General features: G+C 35.6%; 2 protein-coding genes across 6 annotated transcripts in view; both read right to left on the bottom strand.

Annotated features, from left to right (window-relative positions):
* LOC131435257 (dehydrogenase/reductase SDR family member on chromosome X) overlaps window positions 1-17,211 on the bottom strand; it is a 71,720-nt gene extending 54,509 nt beyond the window's left edge. For both annotated transcript variants that reach the window (XR_009230471.1, XM_058602940.1), the window contains exon 1: window positions 16,600-17,211. The gene's annotated coding sequence lies outside the window, so the exon portion shown is untranslated. The remainder of the gene's footprint in view (window positions 1-16,599) is intronic.
* A 262-nt stretch (window positions 17,212-17,473) lies between these two features.
* Window positions 17,474-25,014, bottom strand: part of LOC131435629 (D-beta-hydroxybutyrate dehydrogenase, mitochondrial) — a 205,926-nt gene continuing 198,385 nt past the window's right edge. For all 4 annotated transcript variants that reach the window (XM_058603718.1, XM_058603716.1, XM_058603717.1 and 1 more), the window contains 3 exons: window positions 23,994-24,147; window positions 23,510-23,868; window positions 17,474-17,935 (listed from right to left, as the gene is read on the bottom strand). In XM_058603718.1, the coding sequence (XP_058459701.1) occupies window positions 17,777-17,935; window positions 23,510-23,868; window positions 23,994-24,147 (672 nt within the window). In that variant the 3' untranslated portion in view covers window positions 17,474-17,776. The remainder of the gene's footprint in view (window positions 17,936-23,509; window positions 23,869-23,993; window positions 24,148-25,014) is intronic.

Below are 25,014 nucleotides of genomic sequence, written 5' to 3'. Positions count from 1 at the left end.
ATCTGTTTATATAGCAGAGTTAGCAGCAGTTCATTATAGCTTGAATGTAATCGTCACATTATCTCCAAACCATTATTTCCTCTTCACAGATAGTCTGAGTGCAATTGAAGCCATTCGCTCAAACGCTGCTGGCAAAAATGAACCGTTTTTCTTGGGTAAAATAAAACAGTGTCTGAACGACATATTGAATAATAATTATCTAATCACAATAGTTTGGGTTCCGGCTCATTGCTCCATTCCAGGCAATGAAAGAGCCGATATTTTAGCCAAACGTGGTGCTATTGAGGGTGAAATTTATGAGAGACCGATTGCTTTCAACGAATTCTATAGCGCGTCTCGCCAAAGAACACTTGCCAGCTGGCAAGCTTCTTGGGATAAAGATGATCTGGGTCGGTGGATGCACTCAATTATTCCTAAAATATCGACAAAGGCATGGTTCAGGGGACTGGATGTGAGTAGAGATTTCATTCGTGTGATGTCCAGACTCATGTCCAATCACTACACGTTAGATGCACATCTCCTTCGAATTGGACTTTCCGAGACTAATCATTGTGCTTGCGGCGAAGGTTACCGCGATATTGACCATGTTGTTTGGACATGCGTGGAGTTTCGTGATGTCAGATCTCAACTAATAAATTCCTTGCGTACCCAAGGTAGACTATCCAATGTCCCAGTTCGCGACATTCTTGCTTGTCGTGACCTTCCATACATGAAACTTCTTTATCATTTCATTAAATCCATTGGAGTTCCAATTTAAATTTTATTTTATGTTAAACTGTTTTCTCTTCCATGAGTTCAACCAATAGCCAACTATAGGATATTGAATATAAGTGGTGAACTGATACAAACAATCCTGAAATAGTTATAAGATCATGTACAAAATAAATGTATTTTATTTAATGTAATTAAAATAGCAACTCGCTTGATAAAAACAGTGTTTAGATTAACTAATGAGTACCAACATACTAATATGATATTCGAAATGTATTAGGTTTAAACTACTATGTATTGTGGATGCCACGGCGAAGAAAAACTTATGTATATTGCCTATGAAATAAACGTATTTATGAAAAAAAAAACTTCTTCCTGAACGCCATTTTTGTACAATTAACGGTTTCCGAGTTACAACGATTTGAAAAAGGAAATTTTGGTGACATGCAAAAATACATACGCCCTTTTTAAAAATCAGTCGTGAGTCGGATTGACCTCTCAATCAGTTTAAAACTTATGGTTTGTCATTCTGAAGCCATATGCAAAGTTTCATTCAAATCGGAGAAGGTCGATTCTGATTTTGTCACTTTTTCGTCTACTCATTCCTGGAATTGCTCAACTAGAGTTATATCATTCAAATGGGTATTAAATACTGTACTGCTCGATATAATGAAGAGTTGAAGAGATTAGTAAATCCGACTATTTCTACGAAATTCTCGATGATATCAATGACGATGCTGACATCATACAACACAACTGAGTGGAAGAGACGTTGTCATGTAATTTACGACAGGGATTAAAGATCTGAAGGCTGATCAATCATTTTATGGAACGACAGTCAATGATCTCGTGAATTGTTGAGTGAATGATTTTAGTTAACTTTCAAACTTTAAATTAGCTTGCATAATCGTTTTCTTACAGACAACCTGTTTCCTTTTTTAAATTTTTTCTCAAAAAACAAATGACAGTGTTTTTTTAACTCTCAGAAACCGTGTGATTTGCGAAAACCGCGTAAATAAAACCAGTGTTAATTCCGAAATCCGTGTAAAAAAGCCGTGCATAAAAAAACCGTGCGAAAAGAAACTGTGTAAAAAGACACCTTAGTGTGTATATGTTTTCTCAATAATCTTTTCATTCCCTGACAATTGTGGCAATACTAAGTGTCAAGCATATAATTAAAAATTTTGAACAAAATGGCTGCAAGAATCTTCGTGGGACCGATTTGATCAGGTTTTTTATCACATATCTTAGAAACATTACACAGTAAGTATGTCCACTTTTCAAAACACCGCATCAGTAAGGCAGTAAGACTCTTTTTGTTTATTTTCACCTTTATTCATGAAAAAAAAACGAGAAATCATGAACTATCAGTTAGTATTTGAGAATAATGCAAAAATATATAATCGCATTACAGCAATAGCAAATTAATCAAAGAGAAACTGTCATTTGCTGATACGCCTTTCAAAAACTCAATATTGATTAATATTTATTTACATGATTAATAAAATGTTTGTGTTTTCAGGTAATGGAATTGGGGATTACCAAACAAAATCGTACAGTTCTTTTAAGGTCTTGTGTTAGTTGGCGAAACAGAAATTGGATATTAAAATTATTAAATATATTAGTGGATAACTTATATACAATATACAATATTTAACAAATTATTTGAAAGTTAGTATCTATATGATGACATTTCGATTGTAATTTTCTATCCACTTCCTATGAAAAAGCATTCTACATGAGAACTATAGGTATGAACCTGTTAGAATCTTAACATTGTTATTAGTTCATAATTATTTGTCTAACAATTTGATTGTAATATCGAGCGAATTGAATACAAAGTGTCATACATTTGGAATTAATCTGCTGTTTCTTGGATGGAATTCAAGAGTATTATCAATAAAATCAATATGATTTGATTTGAATTAGATTTTAAAAGACTTACACTTACAATTAAAGTTTCGAATCATATGCGACGAAATTAAGTGTAATACATCAGTCCAATGTGTCGATTTTTATCAGTGTAGAGATCGATCAGTAGGTGAACAGCGAAGGTAAAATGGGGTACAACGCAATTTTAGTTTTGTTACCCTTATTATAAATTACTAATGTTTTGTTTATTTATTTATTTATTTGAATCAACAGACATAATTTAGTCCAAATGATTATTTCTTAGTATATATAAAAAATTAGATCGTATGGCACGGCGTGGCAGATGGAAATCAAATCCTGATGAAACTCTGTTGAAGAACCGCTGCATTCCTGTAATAGCACCGTTAATTCCATAATTAGTGCGACGAAATGGTAAGCGAAGGAACAAACTGTTACGAAGAACACGTGATCGAACGTTGAGGTTGATTTCGCTAAGAAGTGCGGGGCAATCGATCCTATCAGTTAAAATATCAGATATTGTCATTGCTCGTGATAAATCACGTCGAACATGCAGTGTGTCAATTCCAATTAACATCGCTCGACTTTCATAACTCGGGAGCTGTTGAGGATTATTCCAAGGCAACCGGCGCAGTGCAAAGCGAATAAATCTGCGTTGTATCGATTCGATCCGATTGACACCGTTGAGGTAGTAAGGGTTCCATACCACTGAGCAATATTCAAGAATAGAGCGTACCAGCGAACAGTAAACAGTTTTCAGGCAGTAAATATCATTGAAATTTTTGGTTATCCGTATTACAAATCCCAAGCATCGGGAAGCTTTTGCAACTATGTAGCTAACATGTTGCTTAAACGTCAGTTGCTCATCGAGGAAGATGCCAAGATCTTTCACACATGTCGTCCTTTCAATTGGAGTGTCACCAATGCAGTATTCAAATCGAAAGAATCATTCGATTGATCTCACACCAGTCAGCAAAAATTAACAGTTGGCGTTGCAGGAATACAGCATCATCTATTTTCCGGATTATGTTATACATTTTTAGATCATCAGCAAATGAAAGCCGCGGACCTTCCAGGACAAAATTCACATCGTTAAAGTACAGCAAGAATATCAGTGGTCCTAGATGACTGCCTTGTGGAATTCCGGAGGAAGCGCAAAACTCATCAGATACACAGTCACCGATTCTTACGGCAAGACGTCGATCGCTTAGGTATGAATTAATCCAGCGAAGTACGTTCGAGCCAAAACCGAGTTTGTCTAGTTTAGCAATGGCGATAGCGTGATTTATTTTATCGAAGGCTGCCGACAGATCCATTAAATGACGTCTGTTTGATAACCAACGGACATAGAATTTGTAACATAATTCGTAAGCGAAAGCAGATTTGTAGCAGTAGAACGTTTTGGCATAAATCCATGCTGAGTGTGTACAATATACTGCTTACAATGGTTGAAAATTGGCTCAAGAACGATCTTTTCAAAAAACTTTGGAATGGCGCTGAGAAATGCAATCCCACGGTAGTTGTCAACTAGTTTTTTATTTCCTTTTTTATGAACTGGAAACATAAAAGAGGACTTCCACAGATCGGGAAATATTCCGGCAGTTAGCGATTTGAGGAACAAAGACGTAAGAGGTGCTGCTAAACTAGCAGAGCATTTTCGCAGAACAATCGCCGGTATACCATCTGGCCCTAAAGAGGTGCTAGCCTTTGTTTTACGGATTGCCAACAGAACAGTGTTTTCATCCAAATTGATCGCATTTAAGCACTGATAAAGAAATGGCACATTTTGCACCGCAAGGGATACTTGATGCGGTAACAATTTTTCATCAGAAAAAACACTAGCAAACTTCTGAGAAAATAGCTGACAAATCTCCTGCGGACTTGAACCTGTGAATTCTCCGTAACGCATTGACGAAGGTAGCTCAGATTCTTTCCTTTGCTCGTTGACATAGCTCCAGAATTTTTTGGGATCCGACTTTAGTTTACGTTGTACGTTCCGCAAATAATTATCGTGGCAACGCTTCACGGCCCTCTTGTACGTTCGGTTTATCTGCACATAATTTTGCCGTAAGACAAATCCTCCATGCTTAGAATATTGCTTCAATGCTGCCCGTTTTACTGTTTTTAAACGTCTTAGTTCGGTGGATTGCCAATTCGGTTTGGTTGATTTCCGACTGGATCGCTTAGGCACAAAGCGATCGATAACATAGCTCATAATGTTAGAAAAAGTCTGTACTGCAGCATTGACATCGTTGTTTTCGTTCATTTATCATAGAATTTTCTACGTAAATGGAATCAATGATCACTTTTAGCAGGATTTTGTTATTACTTTTGTTTTTTGGCAACAAGCGTTCCCATGATTAATGCAGGGAATAGAATGAGAATTGATTCGATGCCGCAATTGCTGTTGTTATCGGAGCGGCTTTGTGTTCTGATGTGAATACTGAGCAATTCCAGGAGTAACAAAAGGTTAGGTGGCAAATCTTTAGTTTGGCGATGCATTTGTTTCGACCCAAGGCTGATGTTTTAAACGGACTAATTTATTTTTTGCATGTTTTTTATAACGCTGTAATTCGAATACTGTTATACGAATGAATGTGGTAATCAAGCAAAAATCGATTATGCACTTTTAATAAATACATACCGATAAACGGGTGGTGGGTCATGTCAGAGACATAACCGGATTGACGTGAATGCAAATAACATTTGCTTACTGAAAATTGAACTAGGAACACAATATCATTTCCGGCGAACGACAAATACTGGGTTAAATTGGGGTTAAACAAAAGACATGTAATATTAATAAGTCCAATATAAAAAACGTGCTTAATCCACCTAGCACTGAGATGATACCTTTTTTTATCAATCCGCATGTGTTTTTTGCATGAATATTCTTCGGTGTTTCAGTTTTCATGACATTATTTTAATGACCTTCGTTTTAAGCGGCAATTTGAGATTTTAATCACTCATTACTCTGAAATGTCGAAACTGCAAATCGGATCGAATTTAAATCTAAAAATGTGACAATCTATCAAACATTCCATGATATGTCGAAGTAATTTCCACTTTAGGGTTTAGGGTAATTCAAGGTACTTCCAGAGCCGCTACCAGCCAGCATAACCCAAACCGATTCGTATGGCCATATGACGAATAAATTTCAATATTTTTGAGTCCAACTTTAAAGCTTTTCGGGATTGTCATCTTCTATATCGCATTGAATTTTAAATATGCATCATCCTACAATTCCAGAATAGGTAGTCAGAATTGGATTTATTTTAATTTGTACTTTTGTTTTTGAAATTCGATTTGGCTTTTTTGAGAAAACGATTGAGCTTTGAGAAACAATTCGATACTGGAACCGGAATTCGAAATTCGGTTTAGCCGAAGTCAGACAAATTCACCTGAGTAGCTGTATAGTTTACATTAGTGCGAATCAAATTTTTGGGTGCCTTCCGAAACGAAAACTGAATACAGTCAAAATTTAAATAAGTTTATTTGGTTATCGACTATCCAAATCTGCTAACCCGATAAACCTGATTAATTTATGTGAAATAGACATTAGTATAATCACCCTGTATCTCCGAAACCGGAAGTTTGATCTGACTGAAAAGCAGGATGTTTCATAGGATCTTAAAAAGTTTTCATTTGAATCTTAGATCGGCACAGCCATCTACGAGAAAAACGAGTTACACTGTTTTAATTTCGTTTCACATATCATCCTGTAGTTCCGGAACCAGAGGCCGGAACCAAACATAATTCAGGAACCTTGTTTGGGAATAAACAACTTTTCATATGAATCTGAGATTGTAGAAAACGGTTGAGTCATCTTCGAAAAAATTGAGTGAATTTATTTGTCACACACGCATTTGCTGATCTCGACGAACTGATTCGAATGGTATATGGCTGTTTTGTTATTCCAGCATTTATTGCTGTAAGTAGTTTAAATCAATATAATTATAGAATTGCTTTCAACTCGAAAATTCTGCCATCATCTGGTTTACATATGGCATAGTCGAACGATTATGTTGCCAAAAACGAACCGTGCTAAAATCGGTCCGAGGCAAAATATCATGCTGTATACATTCTTTTGGGTACTTAGAAACATATGTATGTAACGGTTTAAAAAATCGTGTTTCATGGTTCTCCCATGTTCATTTCTTTGCCAGACAGCGCTCGAAAGTTCTACTGCTGGAATAGAGGAAAAGGTCGCTTACATAAAAATTTCGATATCTCCGTTAAAAATGGACGGATTTTAACAATCTATGGCTTGTTGAATAGGTACTACCGTGCGGAATCTAAGTCTGAAAATATATTCTGTTTTCAAGGTCAATTGTGACAGATACTGTCAAAAAACTGAATATTTTGACATAAAACTTCGTATAACTCAAAAAGTAAACATCCTATCTCAAAACCATTCAATAGCGTTCAGGGTGACGGGGAGACCTTTCATTTGCGACTGGTTTGATCAAAATCGGTTCAGCCATCTCTGAGATCTCGACCTCTTAGGTGACAACACACATACACACAAACATACACACATACACGGACATTTGCTCAGTTCGTCGAGCTGAATCGATTGGTATATGACATTCGGCCCTCCGGGCCTCGGAAAATTTTTCTAAAGTTTGAGCGAATTCTATACCTATTTTATATATACGAGGTCTGTTCAAAAAGTTCCCGGAATTTTTAATTGCGCGCGTCTGGAGAGTCCGGTGGTCAAAATTTTTTTTTATTGTGTTGGTACATATGTCCCTAATGCAGGCGCGTATACAGGGGGGTGTTTTAGGGGTTCAAACCCCCTCCGAAACTCAAAAAAGCATGATATTATGTAAACTCTTTTTTTCAAATAAGTAAAAAATAAAATGAATAATTTTCAACAAACGACTCCACAATAAAAAAATTTCAAATAATTATATAAAAAGTTCCATTTGTATGGAAATTGATCAACATGTTCTGAAACACCCCCCGAAATTTTTTTCTGGGTACGCGCCTGCCCTAATGTATGGTGAAATTTTCAGCTGTATTCATTGTTTACATTCTGTTCTTTAGCGGCTGGTGTAGACGTGTTTTTTTGAGCTCGGCGATTTTTGTTAGTTTAAACAATGGAAGAATTGAAGAGTCAAAAAATTTGTATTAAATTTTGCGTGAAAAATGAAATAAAGTGTAACCAAGTGTGCGAAATGTTACAGAGAGCCTACGGTGAGTCTGCTATGAAAAAAACAAGTGTTTACGAGTGGTATAAGCGTTTCCAAGATGGCCGCGAAAACGTTGAAGACGAGGAACGCTCCGGTCGACCCAGCACGTCAATAATTGATGAAAATGTGGGAAAAGTGGAAAAAATGATTATGGATGATCGCCGAATCACTATTAGAGAAGTTGCTGATGAAGTTGAATTGATGAAAATTCGTTCCAATTTATCGTTGCTTATTCGGCTAAAAACAAGACTTTAATCATGCCCCAACCTCCTTATTCACCAGATATCGCTCCGTGTGATTTTTTCCTGTTCCCAAAGTTGAAGAGACCCATGAAAGGACAGCGTTTTTCATCGATTAAAGAGATAAAGGCAGAATCGCTGAGAGTGCTTCAGAGCATTACAAAAAGTGACTATCAGGGGTGTTTCGAAGACTGGAAAAAACGCTGGCATAAGTGTATTATATCTAGGGGGGATTACTTTGAAGGGGACCATATAGATGTAGACGAATAAATAAATATTTTTTTAGAAAAATGAGAATTCCGGGTCCTTTTTGAACAGACCTCGTACATATATATATATATATATATATATATATATATATATATATATATATATATATATATATATATATATATATATATATATATATATATATATATATATATATATATATATATATATATATATAGATATATGTATATATATATATATATATATATATATATATATATATATATATATATATATATATATATATATATATATATATATATATATCTATATATATATATATATATATATATATATATATATATATATATATATATATATATATATATATATATATATATATATATATATATATATATATATATATATATATATATAAAGGTAAAAATGATGACACACAATGAGAGTATAAGAAATATTAGAAATAATTCACCGCTTGCGCTATCCAACGTAATAAAAATTTAAACTAGAATTAGTTTAAAATCAGTGGAAATATTCTGTACAGAATATTGTTCCTTGTATCTAGAACCTAGAATCTTGACCTCAACCATTGATGTAATAGAGTATTGCGCTTGTTGTGGCCTACTTGCTCATGAAACTGGAACTTGGAGATGCAGATTATTTTTAGCAATTTGCTTGAGAAATCAAAGGGTGGTACGTAATATTAATCAATATATGGGAAAAACTTTAGCTGGAAACAATACTTTTTGACAATACCCGTTCTAAAAATACCAATTTCGTAAGATTTTGCAGCATTCTCTATAAGGTGGAAACCATTTTGGGTTTAAGGTGACACGGAAAATCATTTTTTGAGATAAACTCGTCCAAACCCGTTCCAAAATGCCCATATGTAGAGTTTAGAAACAATATTGACAAACCATAGCCAAATATGGCATTTGAAATAAACTAAACGATCCCTTCTCGGAACCTAAACCAGGGGTGGAAATCAGCAAATTTTTTGATTCACAGTATTCAGTATTATCTTTTCATATCACATATTTATTGTAGATATTGTAATGAATTTTCAACAAATAAATGATTTTTGATAAGATAAATTTTGGTTTTACTTGAAATTTAAAAAGGTCTTCAATTTCATATCCCACAATTTAAAAACATAATCGCAAATTTAGTTTTGTTACCCAATTTTTCAATTCACGGTGTTCGGTTTTTTAATTCACAATCGGAAATCTTGATTCACATTTTCATGCGCAAAAATTGCTTATTTCCACCTCTGACCTAAACGTCAAATCGATGAGGTAATGGTAATGGTAATGTTTAGTTACCACATGGTAAATCTTTTATATAATTTTTAACAAACATCAGTTTTTTTTCGACATTCACTCATCATACTAATTTACGTGCTCGGATATACACATTCAAACATCAGTTCAACAATTTAATTTCTTAAAAGTACTTATCCTACATACTACAAACTTTTGCTAAACACGTTTGCGTTCAATGTTTGCGAACCTATTGATGGTTAAATGAATGTAAATTCATCTAGAAATCACCTAGTTAGAAACGTATAAAAATATGATGATTGTGAGTTAACACTGTTAGTACTGCTTCACCTGTAACTCCATTGTTCACAGGTGAACCAAAATTTATAGTGAACCCTTAGTCACATTTGGTATACCCACATACTGCAAACCGAGTAGGTGAGCGGATGACAAAGCAAAAAGTTCATCTATCGGCTCTGCATGAAGATAGGCGTAGACTTAGCAGCAAAATGTGACAGAGCCCATATTTATACATTCCGTGTTGTTTAATGTAGATGAAAGACATATTTATATATTCCGTTTTGTGTCATGCGGTTGAATTTATGCGCACCTTTTCTGTGAACTTCATCTTAAGATGATAAGATGAAAAGTACTCCCACAAAATGCGCACAATATTTTAACCATTCGAGTCGAACGAATCGTCACACAAAGCATCGATTCAGATATCGACCCCCAGTGCGTGGTAACACACGGTAGCGCCTAAGACATTTCGCTTCACTGCCACAGTGGTAGGCACTAATAATAACGATTGAATTACCATATATTGAAAGTGTGAAGGATTCAAAAATCCATTACGTCCAGTCTTATTTACAAGCCAACATAACGAGAGGTAAGCCCACTGCGCTCAATCACTGAAAAAAGTTCTGATTGCTATGTGTCGGTTTGTCTTGTTATGCTTTGTGCGACGGTTCGTTCAACTGAAGCGGATAAAATTATGCGCGCATTTTATGACGCTACATTTCACCTTTAAGGTCTGAGGACAGAGAGTCGCGTGTTGAGTTTTAAATCGACCACGTGGCTCGCTCAATTCCCTTTGCGCATCGTATTTCTCTTGTACTCTCTCGTATATGAGCAAACTGTACCGGGTTTCCAGCATACATTTTATTATTTTGATGAGAAATTTACATTACATAGATTCCAATGAAAAATGAAAAAATATTCAATTTTCACAGATTGAATGCGACACAAAAAATGTGTTTATATGCAATGAAACGTCTGTGTGTTTGGCAGCCTTGTCGAGCCAATTTTATTTCTCTCTCCTTTTTCAGAATGCTATCAGGAAACCAAAGCGAAAAAAATGGCGGGTGCATTGAAACTGACTTTGTTTCACAGAAAAATACAAGACTTTATTTTTATCGCGATAACATATATGTTTTTATGTACTAATCGCATCTAAACTAAATTATCTAGACTTTGTCACGGTAGATTTATGATACAAGCCTTCAAAGCCGAGATATTCGATGAACAAGTAGAGGTATGCATTTCCGAGCGTTCCAATTTTCAGCAGTTCCTCAGTCAGAAAAAAATACAACATCTAGAAATCACCTAGTTAGAAACGTATAAAAATATGATGATTGTGAGTTAAAACTGTTAGTACTGCTTCACCTGTAACTCCATTGTTCACAGGTGAACCAAAATTTATAGTGAACCCTTAGTCACATTTGGTATACCCACATACTGCAAACCGAGTAGGTGAGCGGATGACAAAGCAAAAAGTTCATCTATCGGCTCTGCATGAAGATAGGCGTAGACTTAGCAGCAAAATGTGACAGAGCCCATATTTATACATTTCGTGTTTTCATTAAAAAAGAGAACGACATTAGATTGATCTTGATTAGGAACCAACACCGAACATAGTTTGTAATGATTTGTATTTGTTTTATAGTCGATGAAATCACACCAATATCCCAAATGTATGCAATTATATCTTTGTACATACTTTCGATTTCGATAAAACTTCTCTTCGCCAAGCTTGTGTTCAAGATTTGTATGCAAGCAGTTATTTGCTACCATTCTGCGATTTCGGTTGAAGCGATAAACTTTTTCTCATTATCAATGGAGTTTATCTTATATAAATTAGAAATTAATCTTAATTATTCAAAAGTGTTTAAAACCTGACCACATTTCTACGTGTATTTTTGCTTGAGTTTCTGATTTACACCCCTATATAGAAAATAAAGATGTGTTCCACAGCAAAAAACAAAATAAAAAATATTTTAACTCTCAACAAAAATTGTTCGGTTTAAAAAAAGATTCCAATTAATTCCGCATTTTGCGTCAAGTAGACTATAACATTGAAAATGTTCGAAAGCGGGAACGCCTACTCTAAAATAAAAGCTCTAAACTATAATAGCAAATTTGTATACTTAGTCCAAACTCACACACAGTGATGGCATTTCACCAGAGTGATACACGCTGGTGTAAGATTCTTGTCTGCACAGGGGATGCAAGAAGCGAACATCACACAAAAAGGAAAGCGCACTTCTTCTCAGTGTTGGATAGACAGAATTTGAGTGTGTGCCTGTGGTTAAAGCAGCTGGCGTGAGTGAAAGACATTCTCTTCGCATGAATCGCTCTCACCTAAATACACCCAAGTGACCACTGGTGCGTGCTAGTGGGCGAAATAGAAATAGAAAATAAATTTATAGAAGGTAACGACATGGAAATCTTTTTCGCAGCAAGGAAAAACTAAATTTTAACGATAAATTGTGCTTTTTCTGAATATGCGTGCCCCACACTTCTCTTATGCGAACCGTACACCAGAGTCCTCACTGGCGTGCACATTACGGAGAAAATATCTTCATCCACCTCAGAGATTTTCAGAGCTCTGCTCTAGCAATTTGGTGTGATCCAGTGTTAGAGCTGAAAGAAAATAAACACTCGCAGAACTCTCGTTGATGTTGTCAGTGCGAGGGGAGAAATTATGCTTGCTCTTCGTCACACAGAGGAGATGGACATTTCTGCTTACACATACACTTCAGAATGAGATAGACGAGCAGCGATACACAACTATAGTGTGAAAATTGTAATTTATGCGAGTAAACTTTGTAGTTCCACTGCAAATGATGGGATAATTCTTTGAAGTGTCAGTCTGTACAGCCAAAATAAAGATTATGTAAAGAAACATTTGGCCGAAAAGTCAATATTACAATAAACAACAACAAAAATGATCGCACCGGTATTGTTAAGGCAAGTTCAACGGACGTATTGTCCATTGGTTTGAAGCTTCCTGAAATGTAAGTTATTTTTTATATCTTTGATGCCATTGATGCCATTACATTCAATCTTATTTAATATATGGCGATATGTATATTACCCGCCCATACCCCTCACATACGCGTATGTGTGTCCAGCCGCAAAGTTCAGAATGAGACTTTTTTACCTGCACACTCGGTATTTACATGGTCGCGAAGTGCAAGGCAATACCAAAAACCGCAACCGGTTTCTAAGGTAAAGTTTAAATAAATTGACCGGCAGATTTTGCGTTTTTCTCGCACAAATTGAGGTTTAATTCAGAAATGATTGTTTAGATGATTCGTTGAAAAACGATGGAATGAATCTTTTGACTTTGCTTCGACCGTTCTGTTTAAACAGCTTTCATAACCGATTTTTAGTGTGCAGATCCATTGCTTGGCTAGTTCTATGATTGTATTGACACTAATGTCGTTTTCGCTTGAGAAAACTGAAACTGACCCAGGGTAGTTTCAACAAACAAACACTTTTCATGAAACTTTGTTAGGTTCGCACTTAGCAACGGGGGTTTGAGTAAACCTGATATAAAATTTAGGTTTGAAACTGACTCGATTTTCAGTTCAACAACCGGTTAAAACTAGGTTCCAAACTGGTTTCAAACAAACGGTTTGCAAGCAGTTAGGTTGAAAACTGGGTTAGGTTTGACATCAAGTGAAAACGCCATAAGAGTCGAGATCGGAGTACGTTATGTATATTGACAAAACATCGTAACAATTGACCAGATAATGTTTAAAAAGTTTGATAAAACACTGAATTTAGTCATAGTTCAGTTTAACTCAAAATATGCACTAAAGTAATCTTGAACTCATTTATTCGTTGTTAGATTATTTGTCAAAACTCTTGTAGCATTTCGTGACATCCCAATCAACCCAATATAAGTTGTTTGTCTGAATTCGTTCTGTTGAAAATTGGTACAACTAATCGATTGCTGTTTTTCTGAACTATCATTTTTGGTTTTTCAATTAGCAGATACGATGGTTGAAACAACATATTAACTTGTTACAACTTTTCAAAGTTTACCCTATACAAGAATGGGTAGAACCTTGTCGCGAATATCTTTACATATACTTAACCCAACAACATAATTTTTTCTACAAGTTATCAGGAATTTGTGATTAAATTTTCAACAGTGAGAGATAACCATAAATAACTGAAGAACAAAGTTTTCTAAAGCTTTTGGAAATAATGAAGAAAATTCATCACGCTTGCTTACCTTTTCCGCACCCGGACGACGGTTTTGAGGTAGTCAGGCACATATCAATTTTTTCTAGTGCTTCAGACGGAACTGGATGTCTAGGTGAGGTTCTCCCACCAACATCAGTAAGAACAAACCAAATATAAAACGTAAAACGCTCGGGTCATGCTGGTATAAAGCCTCAAACGCTCAGGTCGCAGAACCAGTTTCCCTTCAAAGTAGATCGATTGCATGCATTGAAGCAAAATACAACAAAAAATGGACAACAATGGGGAAAATTATGCAAAGTCAGCCCTTCTAATGGCTCCAAATGTTATCTAAAGAAATATAAAGATATATTTTATCACAAAGAACTATACTGGTTATTTCAAATTATTTAATTGTGTGTCAGAATGTTTAATGTAGTTAGTCTGTACTTTAGTTTAGATGTATCGTTTCAAATTCTAGTAGTGAAAAGTGGGAAAGCTTGCCCAGTTCACACAATCGATCAACTAATTAATATTTCGAAGTATAAAGAAAGTGTAAGTTTTATTCGTATTCACGACATTCAGTTATGTCTCTGACATTTCACACCCGTACTTTTTTTTAGCTGAAAAAAACAATTGCTATCTTATAATCAGGGCGTTTGTCTTTAAACAAATATTTTAGTTGAAACAACCGCCCTTATTATTGAAACAACATTCTGTTAGTTTGAAGACAAATCGGTTTTAGTTGATTGATATTAAGCTGAATCTGATCAAGCAATGTTACGGATTTCTTTAATGATAGTTTGGTATGTTGTATAATATATAAATATAAAATAAATATCGAATCATAAATTAATTTTCTAGAGCAATTAGCAGAAGCAACTATTTTGATTTTAAAGAAAATAAATTCCATTTAAATCCATTACATTAAAAAAATCCAACTTTAGGAATTAACCTCTGAAACTGAATGCTGGAAAAAAATTCTGAATCTGAATTTAGGAATTAAATTCTGGTTCAGAATAAAACAGTTCCGAAATTCAGGTTCGGAGTTCAGATATACATTTAGTTCCAGATCCCAAATACAGATCCTAAATTTTGATCCAGAGTTCTGAAATTCTATTCCCAAATCAGAGTTCTGAATCCGAATTCAGTTCAAAAATCTACTCAAGAAATCAGTTCAAAAAATATAGTTCCAGAGTCTCGGTTAAAATCCTGAAACTGAATTATGAAACTGATTTCTAAACCAGAATCCAGGTTCTGAATACAACTTCAGAACTCAGTTCCAGAATCAAATCCGAAGTTCAGCTCCCGAATCCAGATTCAGTATTTAGAAACTTAATTCCATTACTGATCATCTGCTGTTGCTGCTGATAATCATACCAAACATTTGAGAAAACTTTAATTTTTTTAAACAATTCTACTATATATTCAATGGTGTAACAATATTATTCTAGTGAAATTATTCTACTAAACGCTCAAGTGACAAATTAGTGGTTCAATTTTGAGTTATTTGTGATTATTTCGTACTGTTGAATATGTTATCATAAATTGCTGAACATATTTCCGAAGGCATAAAGAAAAAAATTGTGTTGCTGCGTTGAATACAATAAGAGATGTTCACAATTAAGTTGCACCCATTCTAGTACATAGTGAATTTTGAAGAGGCGTCTCGTAGTAAAGTCAGACGCATTCACGTCAAAATTGTACTCAGTGATTCAGCCAAAGTACCAATACATCGATGTAAATCAGCAGCGGTAAACCATCTGGACCGGGAGAATAAAAGTTTTTCGGCTTTTTTTGCGGTGCGTGAAATCATCTCAGAGGTAATGATGAAAGTATTCAAACTAATTAGGTCAGAAGAGACATCAGTAACAGCGATTTCATGAAGAGACCTTCATTTGATGTCAGATTACGCGAAAACACACCAGTGAAATGCCTAGAATCTCGACTTATCAAGACACACAAAATGCTGATAAAATTTATCGATTCAATAATAAAATTTATCGACTTACTGATAAGTCGGTAAAGCTAACCGGTTAATGTTTGTGTTTATTTCGAAACCGACGGCCTATCGAAATTGTCGACCGTGCACAAATCTCAGTTCACAACTTTCTTTCGACAATCCTAAGGAAAGAAATAGGATCTAGGTCAGGGTAAAAATCAATACCGACGGTGTTAGACCGGTGATGCCGTTTCGACCGGCGCAAAATACACGACAATCAATTCTACAGGTTAATTGTGATCGATGTTGGTCGTGTAACTGCCTGTTGCATCGAACGAATCACACTTTCATTCACAACATTCTTGTTTTTGTTAGTTCATCTTGCAGAAGCCATCAACCGATGAATGAATGTTTGACACAATCGTGAAACTCAACGTGTCTGCTCCGCTGATAGACACATTCTTTTCTCAGAAGAGAAATTTTTCTTGCGTGGCGCGAGAGAGAGTGTGTGTGAGTGATAGAAAGCCACGTGAAGCATGCGCGCATCAGTGACTTCGATGACGTTTACACTGACTGACAATGCTTTCTGGTTGTGTATTACTTTTTTTTGAGTTCGTTAACCGCTATCTGGCTAGAATCAATAATTTATCGGTACTTACCGGTTCAAAGGATTGTAATCATAAATCGAAGACCTCATTGACAGTTATATTGAACTTTATTGAACAGATAAACAAACCCCCTGGAAGAACATAGTTGTTATTTCTGCTAAAATTCACATTCAACTGCTGTTATTTACTTGTTACCGCTACTGACTCTTTCGGTATAAACAAATACGTGTATGAAAAATCCTTTTGACAGCTGGCGCGACAACAAGCCTAACACTACTCTTCACTCAAGGCACATTATACTATAATCAATCTTCTAAAGTTGTGTGCGAGAGATCATGCTCTCTCTTTCCAACTGTTATAGTATTACAGGGCGTTACGGTTGCAGTTCTACACAGCTATGGTTTGCGATGCTTTCATTAAGATGGCAGCAAGTGTTATAGCGCTTGAAAGCTTGTATGGTTCTCAATTTTGAGGCGATAAATACAATATCTCAAATCTTAAAACTACACAGAAAACTTGACCCACGTATAAAGTAATACCATTTAATTTCAATCATTTCATCATTGTCCTAAAACTACTTTTTTAAACACACGTCTATACAACAAAAAAAAAGCTTCAGTTTACGCTCTCTATCAGTTCTATGTCACTAAGTAGATATAAACGTTTATATATATATATATATATATATATATATATATATATATATATATATATATATATATATATATATATATATATATATATATATATATATATATATATATATATATATATATATATATATATATATATATATATATATATATATATATATATATATATATATATATATATATATATATATATATATATATATATATATATATATATATATATATATATATATATATATATATATATATATATATATATATATATATAGGATTATCGCAAATTTATTTCGAAGCTTTCTCAACTGTTCATTAGCATATGCCTACACACGCGCTATCAAACATGAACATTGATTGTTGCACAAAGGATGAAAACTGGTTTTATATAACACCTCATGACCCAATTACTACAAATTCATTCTACACTATCCCGAAATAGTAAATACCACTGGGTCCCTATTAAACACACATGCCAAAAATTTTATGTTACTACAGAAGATTTACAAACACGTCATGGTACGGTAAAGTCAAAGCAATGTTAGTTTACGGAGCTTGAACAGAGGGAGACATGTTCCATTTCAATTTTCGTAGAACATCTCGTACACTGATCTCGGCAAATGTTCGGCAACGATGGTTTGAAGCTTTTCGTAACGTGATAACGGTGTGTAACGGAACAGTGGGAACGAACGAATGATAGAGTCGGTCAATGCACGAACGGTTGAGTGAAAATCGCCATCCTGGAACGAGAATAAAATCAGGGTGATTACTTGTTGAATTGGCAATCAAAATTAGTGTATGTTGCAAAATGTGTTCAAATAACGAAGCGGTAGTAAACTGTCGGATCTAGTATACTCTGTCATTTGTGCACACTTTACAACGATTTTTATTACTAAATTTTCAACGATTTAAAGTTCGGTAACATTACGTTTGATGACCTGTCAAAACCTCTCGAATTCTTCGGTACGTTCACTGATATAAACTAACGGATAGAACGGTAAATATTGTAAATCTCGGGATTTCATGACCAAATTTTTGATATTTTCTGATTCATTGGGCGGTATGGATAAAATAATAAATCAAATACATCTATTTGGAGACTGTAGAACTCTGGAGATTTTTTCAGGAAATAGGGCAAAGCAGTAAAAGAATTAGGTATTTCAAAAATGCGCTCATTGAAAATATTGGACGTCACATTCCAAAAACCTCCCCCCCTTCCCCTTGTCACAAAAGGTCACGTTTTATGAAACACCCCCCTCCCCCTTGCGGCGTGACGTCAAAAAAAAAAACGTTTACATTCTATAGGAAAACGTGTATTTGTTGATGTAAAAGCTTCTTCTTGTAAATTCGGAAATGAATGATACAGGAAATCATTTCTGTTGTGAGCAGCAAAAGTGCACGGAGGAGCGAGTAAATTAGTGAAATTAATAAATTTTGCCTAATATGAGTAAAACAGAAAAAGATGCCTGCAAACGGTTTAACTACTGACAATTTTTTCAGTAATTTAATTTTCTAGCATTGATAATAGTATATCATAAGAATTTCTCTTATCTGATCCTGATGCAGTTTATCCAATTGTACTCCATTTGAAAAAGGACGGGAGATCAACGATTTCAGACGTAGATCATGTCATGTCTTATCTTGATCATATGTGATTTTCCTCCACCAACATCAAAGCGTATCGAATGATCCAATGATTGAACTAACATAAATCAAGAATCATTTTAGCTCAAAATCACTACCCATTGTGTGACCGAAGATCAGTACCAATTGATCGATGAGATTTAAAATTCACTGATCAACTGACCATGAGAAGATTCTCCGGCAGTGATCTCGTTTTGATGAGGTTTTGGTCTTTATTTTCTCAGCTCTGTATGCTAAACTAAGAAAATATTATTCTTTACCTAAAACAATAATATATCTGTGTACCCCTAGGAGGAATAAAACAGATGATTTAAATGTTTCATCAATTCCAACCTAATACTTCTTTGCTTCTTTGACAATTTGTGACAAAGGGGGAATGGGGAGTCCAAAATCGTCAAAAAAGCGTAACGTCTTTTATGGACAGCCCCTTAAGTAGCATACAAAACATTCCCAACAGTCCGTTTTTAAGGAATTACGCAAACTTGAATGTTCACCCGAAGCAACAGAACAAACTTTGCTGAAGTTCCTTTTAGTTGTACAGCTTTAAAGCAGCGAGAAAGTTTTCTGGGAACATTTTCTGTACGTTCTAGTTGCTAAAAAGTACCACGCGTACAATAAAGCTCTAATAAAGTCGATACTTTTCAGTTACTGGGAACTTTTGGTTGCTTGTAGAGACGACGCTTAAATTTTAAATTGATATTGATCTTACCAATTTGAACATTCTTCACAGAATATGAAACAGAAAATGGCAGTCTCAATCCATTATGGTAATCACCTTGAACATTGATCTAATTGCCACTTATTATGTGTGCTTAGTGTAATCTAAAACATTCGAAAGTAAAATGCAAGGAAGATCTCTTAGTTTGACCTTAGCGCTTCTACAGCACAATCTTTTCATTGATTTATTCAAAAATTTTCTGATTTTTGCCTTTCCCATACAGAAAGGTTATGCAATCACTGTGAAAACCGACTTTTGAACCGAGGCCCGGAGGGCCGAGTGTCATATACCATTCGACTCAGTTCGTCGAGTACGCAAAATGTCTGTGTGTGTATGTGCGTATGTGTGTATGTAACGTTTTTTTGCACTAACTTTTCTCGGCGATGGCTTAACCGATTTTCACAAACTTAGATTCAAATGAAAGGTCTAATGATCCCATACAAAATTCCTGAATATTATTACGATATTCCGGAATTATACGGTAAAATGTGCAAAAAATTGTGAAAATAAGTGCACTAACTTTTCTCGGAGATGGTTGAACCAATTTTCACTAACTTAGATTCAAATGAAAGGTCTTGAGGTCCCATAAAAATTCCTGAATATTATTTGGATCCGACTTCCGGTTCGGGAATTATGGAGTAAAATGCGCAAAACAAAGAAAATATGTGTTCTAACTTTTCTCATAGATGGCGCGACCGATTTTCACAAACTTCAAAGGTTCGAATGAAAGGTCCTGTGGTCCCATGCTTTTTTCCTGAATTTCATGCGGATCCGACTTCTGGATCCGGAAATATGTATAGGGTAAAGTTGGTTAAAAATTGTATACCATCACTGAAAAGAGCGAAAAACCGTAAACAGTTTTCTAAATCGACCTCAAATCTTTTTCAATTGATAGTTTTTATCTGTAGACGGTCAAAAAAAATCTATTTCGATTATTGTTTTAAGATCTAGTAACAGTTCGGCTGAAAAGTTTGTATCGTTTAATAGAAACACACATTTTTTTGCCAAAATTCGTTTTTATTATTCAACATAATTGCAATCAAAGGCGATACAGCGATTATAGCGATCTTCCAACTTTTCGATTCCATTTTTGTAGTACGATTTGTCCTTTGCCTCAAAATAGGCCTCAGTTTCAGCGATTACCTCTTCATTGCTTCTAAATTTTTTACCAGCGAGCATTCTCTTGAGGTCTGAGAACAGGAAAAAGTCACTGGGGGCCAAATCTGGAGAATACGGTGGATGAGGGAGCAATTCGAAGCCCAATTCGTTCAATTTCAGCATGGTTTTCATCGACTTGTGACACAGTGCATTGTCTTGATGAAACAAAACTTTTTTCTTCTTCAAATGAGGCCGTTTTTTTGAAATTTCGTCCTTCAAACGCTCTAATAACGCTATATAATAGTCACTGTTGATGGTTTTTCCCTTTTCAAGGTAGTCGATGAAAATTATACCATGCGAATCCCAAAATACAGACGCCATAACCTTACCGGCCGATTGTTGAGTCTTTCCACGCTTTGGGTTCGGTTCATCGCGTGCAGTCCACTCAGCTGACTGTCGGTTGGACTCCGGAGTGAAGTGATGGAGCCTTGTTTCGTCCATTGTTATATATCGACGAAAAAAATCGGTTTTATTTCGATATAACAGCTCCAAACACTGCTCAGAATCATCAATTCGTTGTTGTTTTTGATCGATTGTGAGCTCACGCAGCACCCATTTTGCACAAAGCTTTCTCATATCCAAATATTCGTGAACAATATGTCCAACACGTTCCTTTGATATCTTTAGGGTGTCAGCTATCTCGAACAACTTCACTTCACGGTCAATGAAAATCATTTTGTGGATTTTTTTCACGTTTTCATCGGTAACAGCCACTGCGTTCATCGTCTTCGGTGCTCATATGACCAGTACGAAATTTTGCAAACCACTTACGAATTGTTGTTTCGCCCGGTGCAGAGTCTGGATAACACTCATCAAGCCATTTTTTGGTATCGGCGGCACTTTTTTTCATAAAAAAGTAGTGTTTCATCAACACACGAAATTCCTTTTTTTTCATTTTTTTCACAATAATAAAAGTAGCTTCACTCAAAATGCAATATCTCACAAACTAATAATCAGACAGCTGTCAAATTTATACACGTATCTTTTGAAAGTTGGTACTAACTGAAAATGGTATGGATTTAATTCTAGTGGCGCCCTCTCATAGAAACGATACGAACTTTTCAGCCGATCTGTTATCTAGTATCTAGTATTTTCTTCAGCGGCCCAACACTTATGCTACTCGTTATGCACCAAACACTTATCGATGATCTAGCAAGCATAGACAACTTTTTCAACTGAAAATTCCTTTTCCATACAAAACACTTCCACTTTTCCGGCAAATTTTCCTATTTTTTTATGTACGAACCCGGCGGTGGTAGAAACTAACCAAACAAAAAAAGAATCATGTAAATCCGTCCACCCGTTCTTAAGTGATGTGATTACAAAGAATACCTCTGCATTTATATATATATATATATATATATATATATATATATATATATATATATATATATATATATATATATATATATATATATATATATATATATATATATATATATAGATTTATGCTATTCGATTATTATTTAGTCACATCGTAATCAAGCAATGACAGGAAAAATGAAGATAATATCAATTACATCGGCAATCAATAAGCGTACTGATAAGTGAAATATCGAGAGAATTTTAGGATTGACATACCGGCTCTCAGACACTCAATACATGAGGATTTGTAAAGCCTGGAAGGCAGCTGTCCAGTGACATGAGCTATCCAATCTTTATCGTACAATGTTGCTAGTTGATAGTGACAAATATCAGCTCTGGCTACCAGCAATTCTATTACATTTCTATAGAGAAAAGCAGAAAAGATCTCACTCACTTTCTCAGCGATCGTTAATCTAAAACCGGGAACCGGGATAGCCAGAATCGGTTTGTTTAGCTGCCTACTGATAATGATAATCGAATAGTGTAGTTTTGAGTCCAGTTTAAAAAAAAAATGACGTGTTTTGTTTCGACGGTTTAAGAGGCGCTATTAAATTTTTAACACATTTTACACTATAATTCCGAAACCGGAGATCCACACAAAATTTGAAAATTTTAATTGGAATTATAAGACTTTTCATTTGAACTTAAGTGTATGAAAATCGGTCACGCAATCTGTGAGAAAAGTTTGAAATAGGATTTTTTCACTAATCACCCTGTAATTCCGGAACTGGAAGTCGGATTCGAATAAAATTCAGGAACTTTGTATGGGGTTACAAGACCTGTCGTTTGAATCATTTCATAAAAATCGGTTGAGCCATCTCCGAGAAAAGTGAGTGCAAAAAAGTGTTACATACATACATACACACACATACACACATACAGACATTTTGGATACTCGACGAACTGAGTCGAATGGTATATAAAACTCGACCCTCCGGGCCTCGATTCAAAAGTCGATTTTTACAGTGATTGCATAACCTTTCTATATGAGAAAGGCAAAATCAACATTTTAAACTAACGTACCTGGTGCATAAATGTCCTAGATTCACAATACGTTCGCATAAGACAACGGGTAGTAAACATTCTAAAGAAATCTTTGGCAATTTTGTTAGATTTTCACTAATCGAAAAAAAGGAAACTGAAAACAGAAGATTTGACGCTATTTAACGGAATTCTAAAAAAACAAGATCTTTACTTGCATTATTATGATGTATCAAATGTTATTTTTGTTTTAACCCTGTTGTTTACAATTGTGTAATTTAACTTAATTTTCGATGGTAAAACACGCTTGAAAGACACACAGAAGTGAAAAAGTTAAAAGGGGTTATGCTTTTTAGTCGCCGTTAGTCGTCAACAAACAAAAGGTTGCTTCTGTTTAATCCAACATTATAATGAAAGTCGGTTCCAATTCAAAATTGTTTCCACTTACCGTATTGGTAAATTTGTCCAAGGAACGAATTGCCTGCTCGAAATAGTCCTCGCCGTACTCCGATTTCTGCTCATCACTCAGCATTTCCCACATGGATTTAGCCTGGTCCATCATTATTTTATCGTCCAGCCAGGCACTTCCGGATGAGAATTCGCTGGCACAAATGATCGATACGTCGACGATACGTTGCTTGAGTTCGTGGCGCAAACACGACGCCAGTCCCTCGATGGCAGCCTGGGTGGCACACTGGATTCCACGAACCGGTGACGGAATGTGGGCGATGGCCGATGATAGAAAAACCACACGACCACCGGCCCGACGTATCAGCGGTAACATGATCTGGGTTAGACGGGAAGCTCCTAACGGCGAAAAGAAGAACAGAACGGATAATTGGTTGGAAGAAAAATCCAATCAATTCCAGACATCAATCCGGACTAGCAGAAGCACCAGTAGTAGCAGCTGACTGGACATAAACTAGACTTACCTAAAACATTGACATCGAACGATTTTCGCAAAACCGGAAATGGAATCCATTCGAGTTCGCCAAGGGCACACCACATGTCGCAGTGTACCAGCGCCCACAGCCCCTCAGCTCCTTCCGGCAGGTGTTCGGTGATGTAGAGCGAAGCCTCCAGCATCTGCAATTGCAAACCAAACAAGAAACGTATAAATCTCCAATCTAAGCTAGATGAAAGCATCCGAACAGAACCGAAAGTTGTTCGCCGGATGTTATTTTTTCTCACTACCGGTCACTGTTTTGCCCTCCCACTCCAAGAAACCGAAGCAGGATAGAGCAGATGGACACCCACACTTTTGAGGATGGTGATTTGTTGCATATTTTATTATCATTTTTCAATGGAACAACGAAAAACAACAACAACAACAGCAGCACTCCAAAAAGCACATCAAAAGTATGACCATGCTGCTTGCTATGCAAAAGACAGACATGGGGTTGGATGGGCGAAGTGAATGTTGAAACTAGAAACATTTGCCGACAGCGTCAAACAACCGTTGTCTAGAGAGGGGGAAATGCACAGAAAATGGGATCAAGGTAAGATTACAGAGAACTATCCAGCTTGTTCGGAAGAGTTCGCTAGATTGGCATGTTTGAAGGATACCGCAAACTGGAGTGCTTTTGCTTGTTTGAACTGAGCAGGAATCCAACTAGAGTTTCTAGAGATTCACAATTCAAAGTGATCAAAGTAACCCAACTCAACGGTGACCAGTGATCCACTTGATAAAGAAATTGTATTACTTTAGGTGTCCTTACGATGCAACGTGAATCGTTCAAACAAGGATGTCAAGTTCCGGAAATGACTTTGGGGTTTTATGAGGAATCTGCGGGGAAGACTTGTTTCAGCTAGTCTGAATGACAGACAAGCTGAGTTGAATTCACGGTTTGATAATCAGGTCAAAAGTTTTTTCGCTTGAACGCTCAATTATTCAAAGATACTTTACGATTACGTTGGAAGAATCGAGAAGAAACATTAGACTGAATCAGAATT

The sequence above is a fragment of the Malaya genurostris genome, chromosome 3 (genome assembly GCF_030247185.1).
Source record: "Malaya genurostris strain Urasoe2022 chromosome 3, Malgen_1.1, whole genome shotgun sequence".
Classification (NCBI taxonomy): Eukaryota; Metazoa; Arthropoda; class Insecta; order Diptera; family Culicidae; genus Malaya; species Malaya genurostris.
The sequence above is the reverse complement of the archived record's forward strand: the minus strand, read 5'-3'. Positions and strand labels throughout refer to the sequence as shown.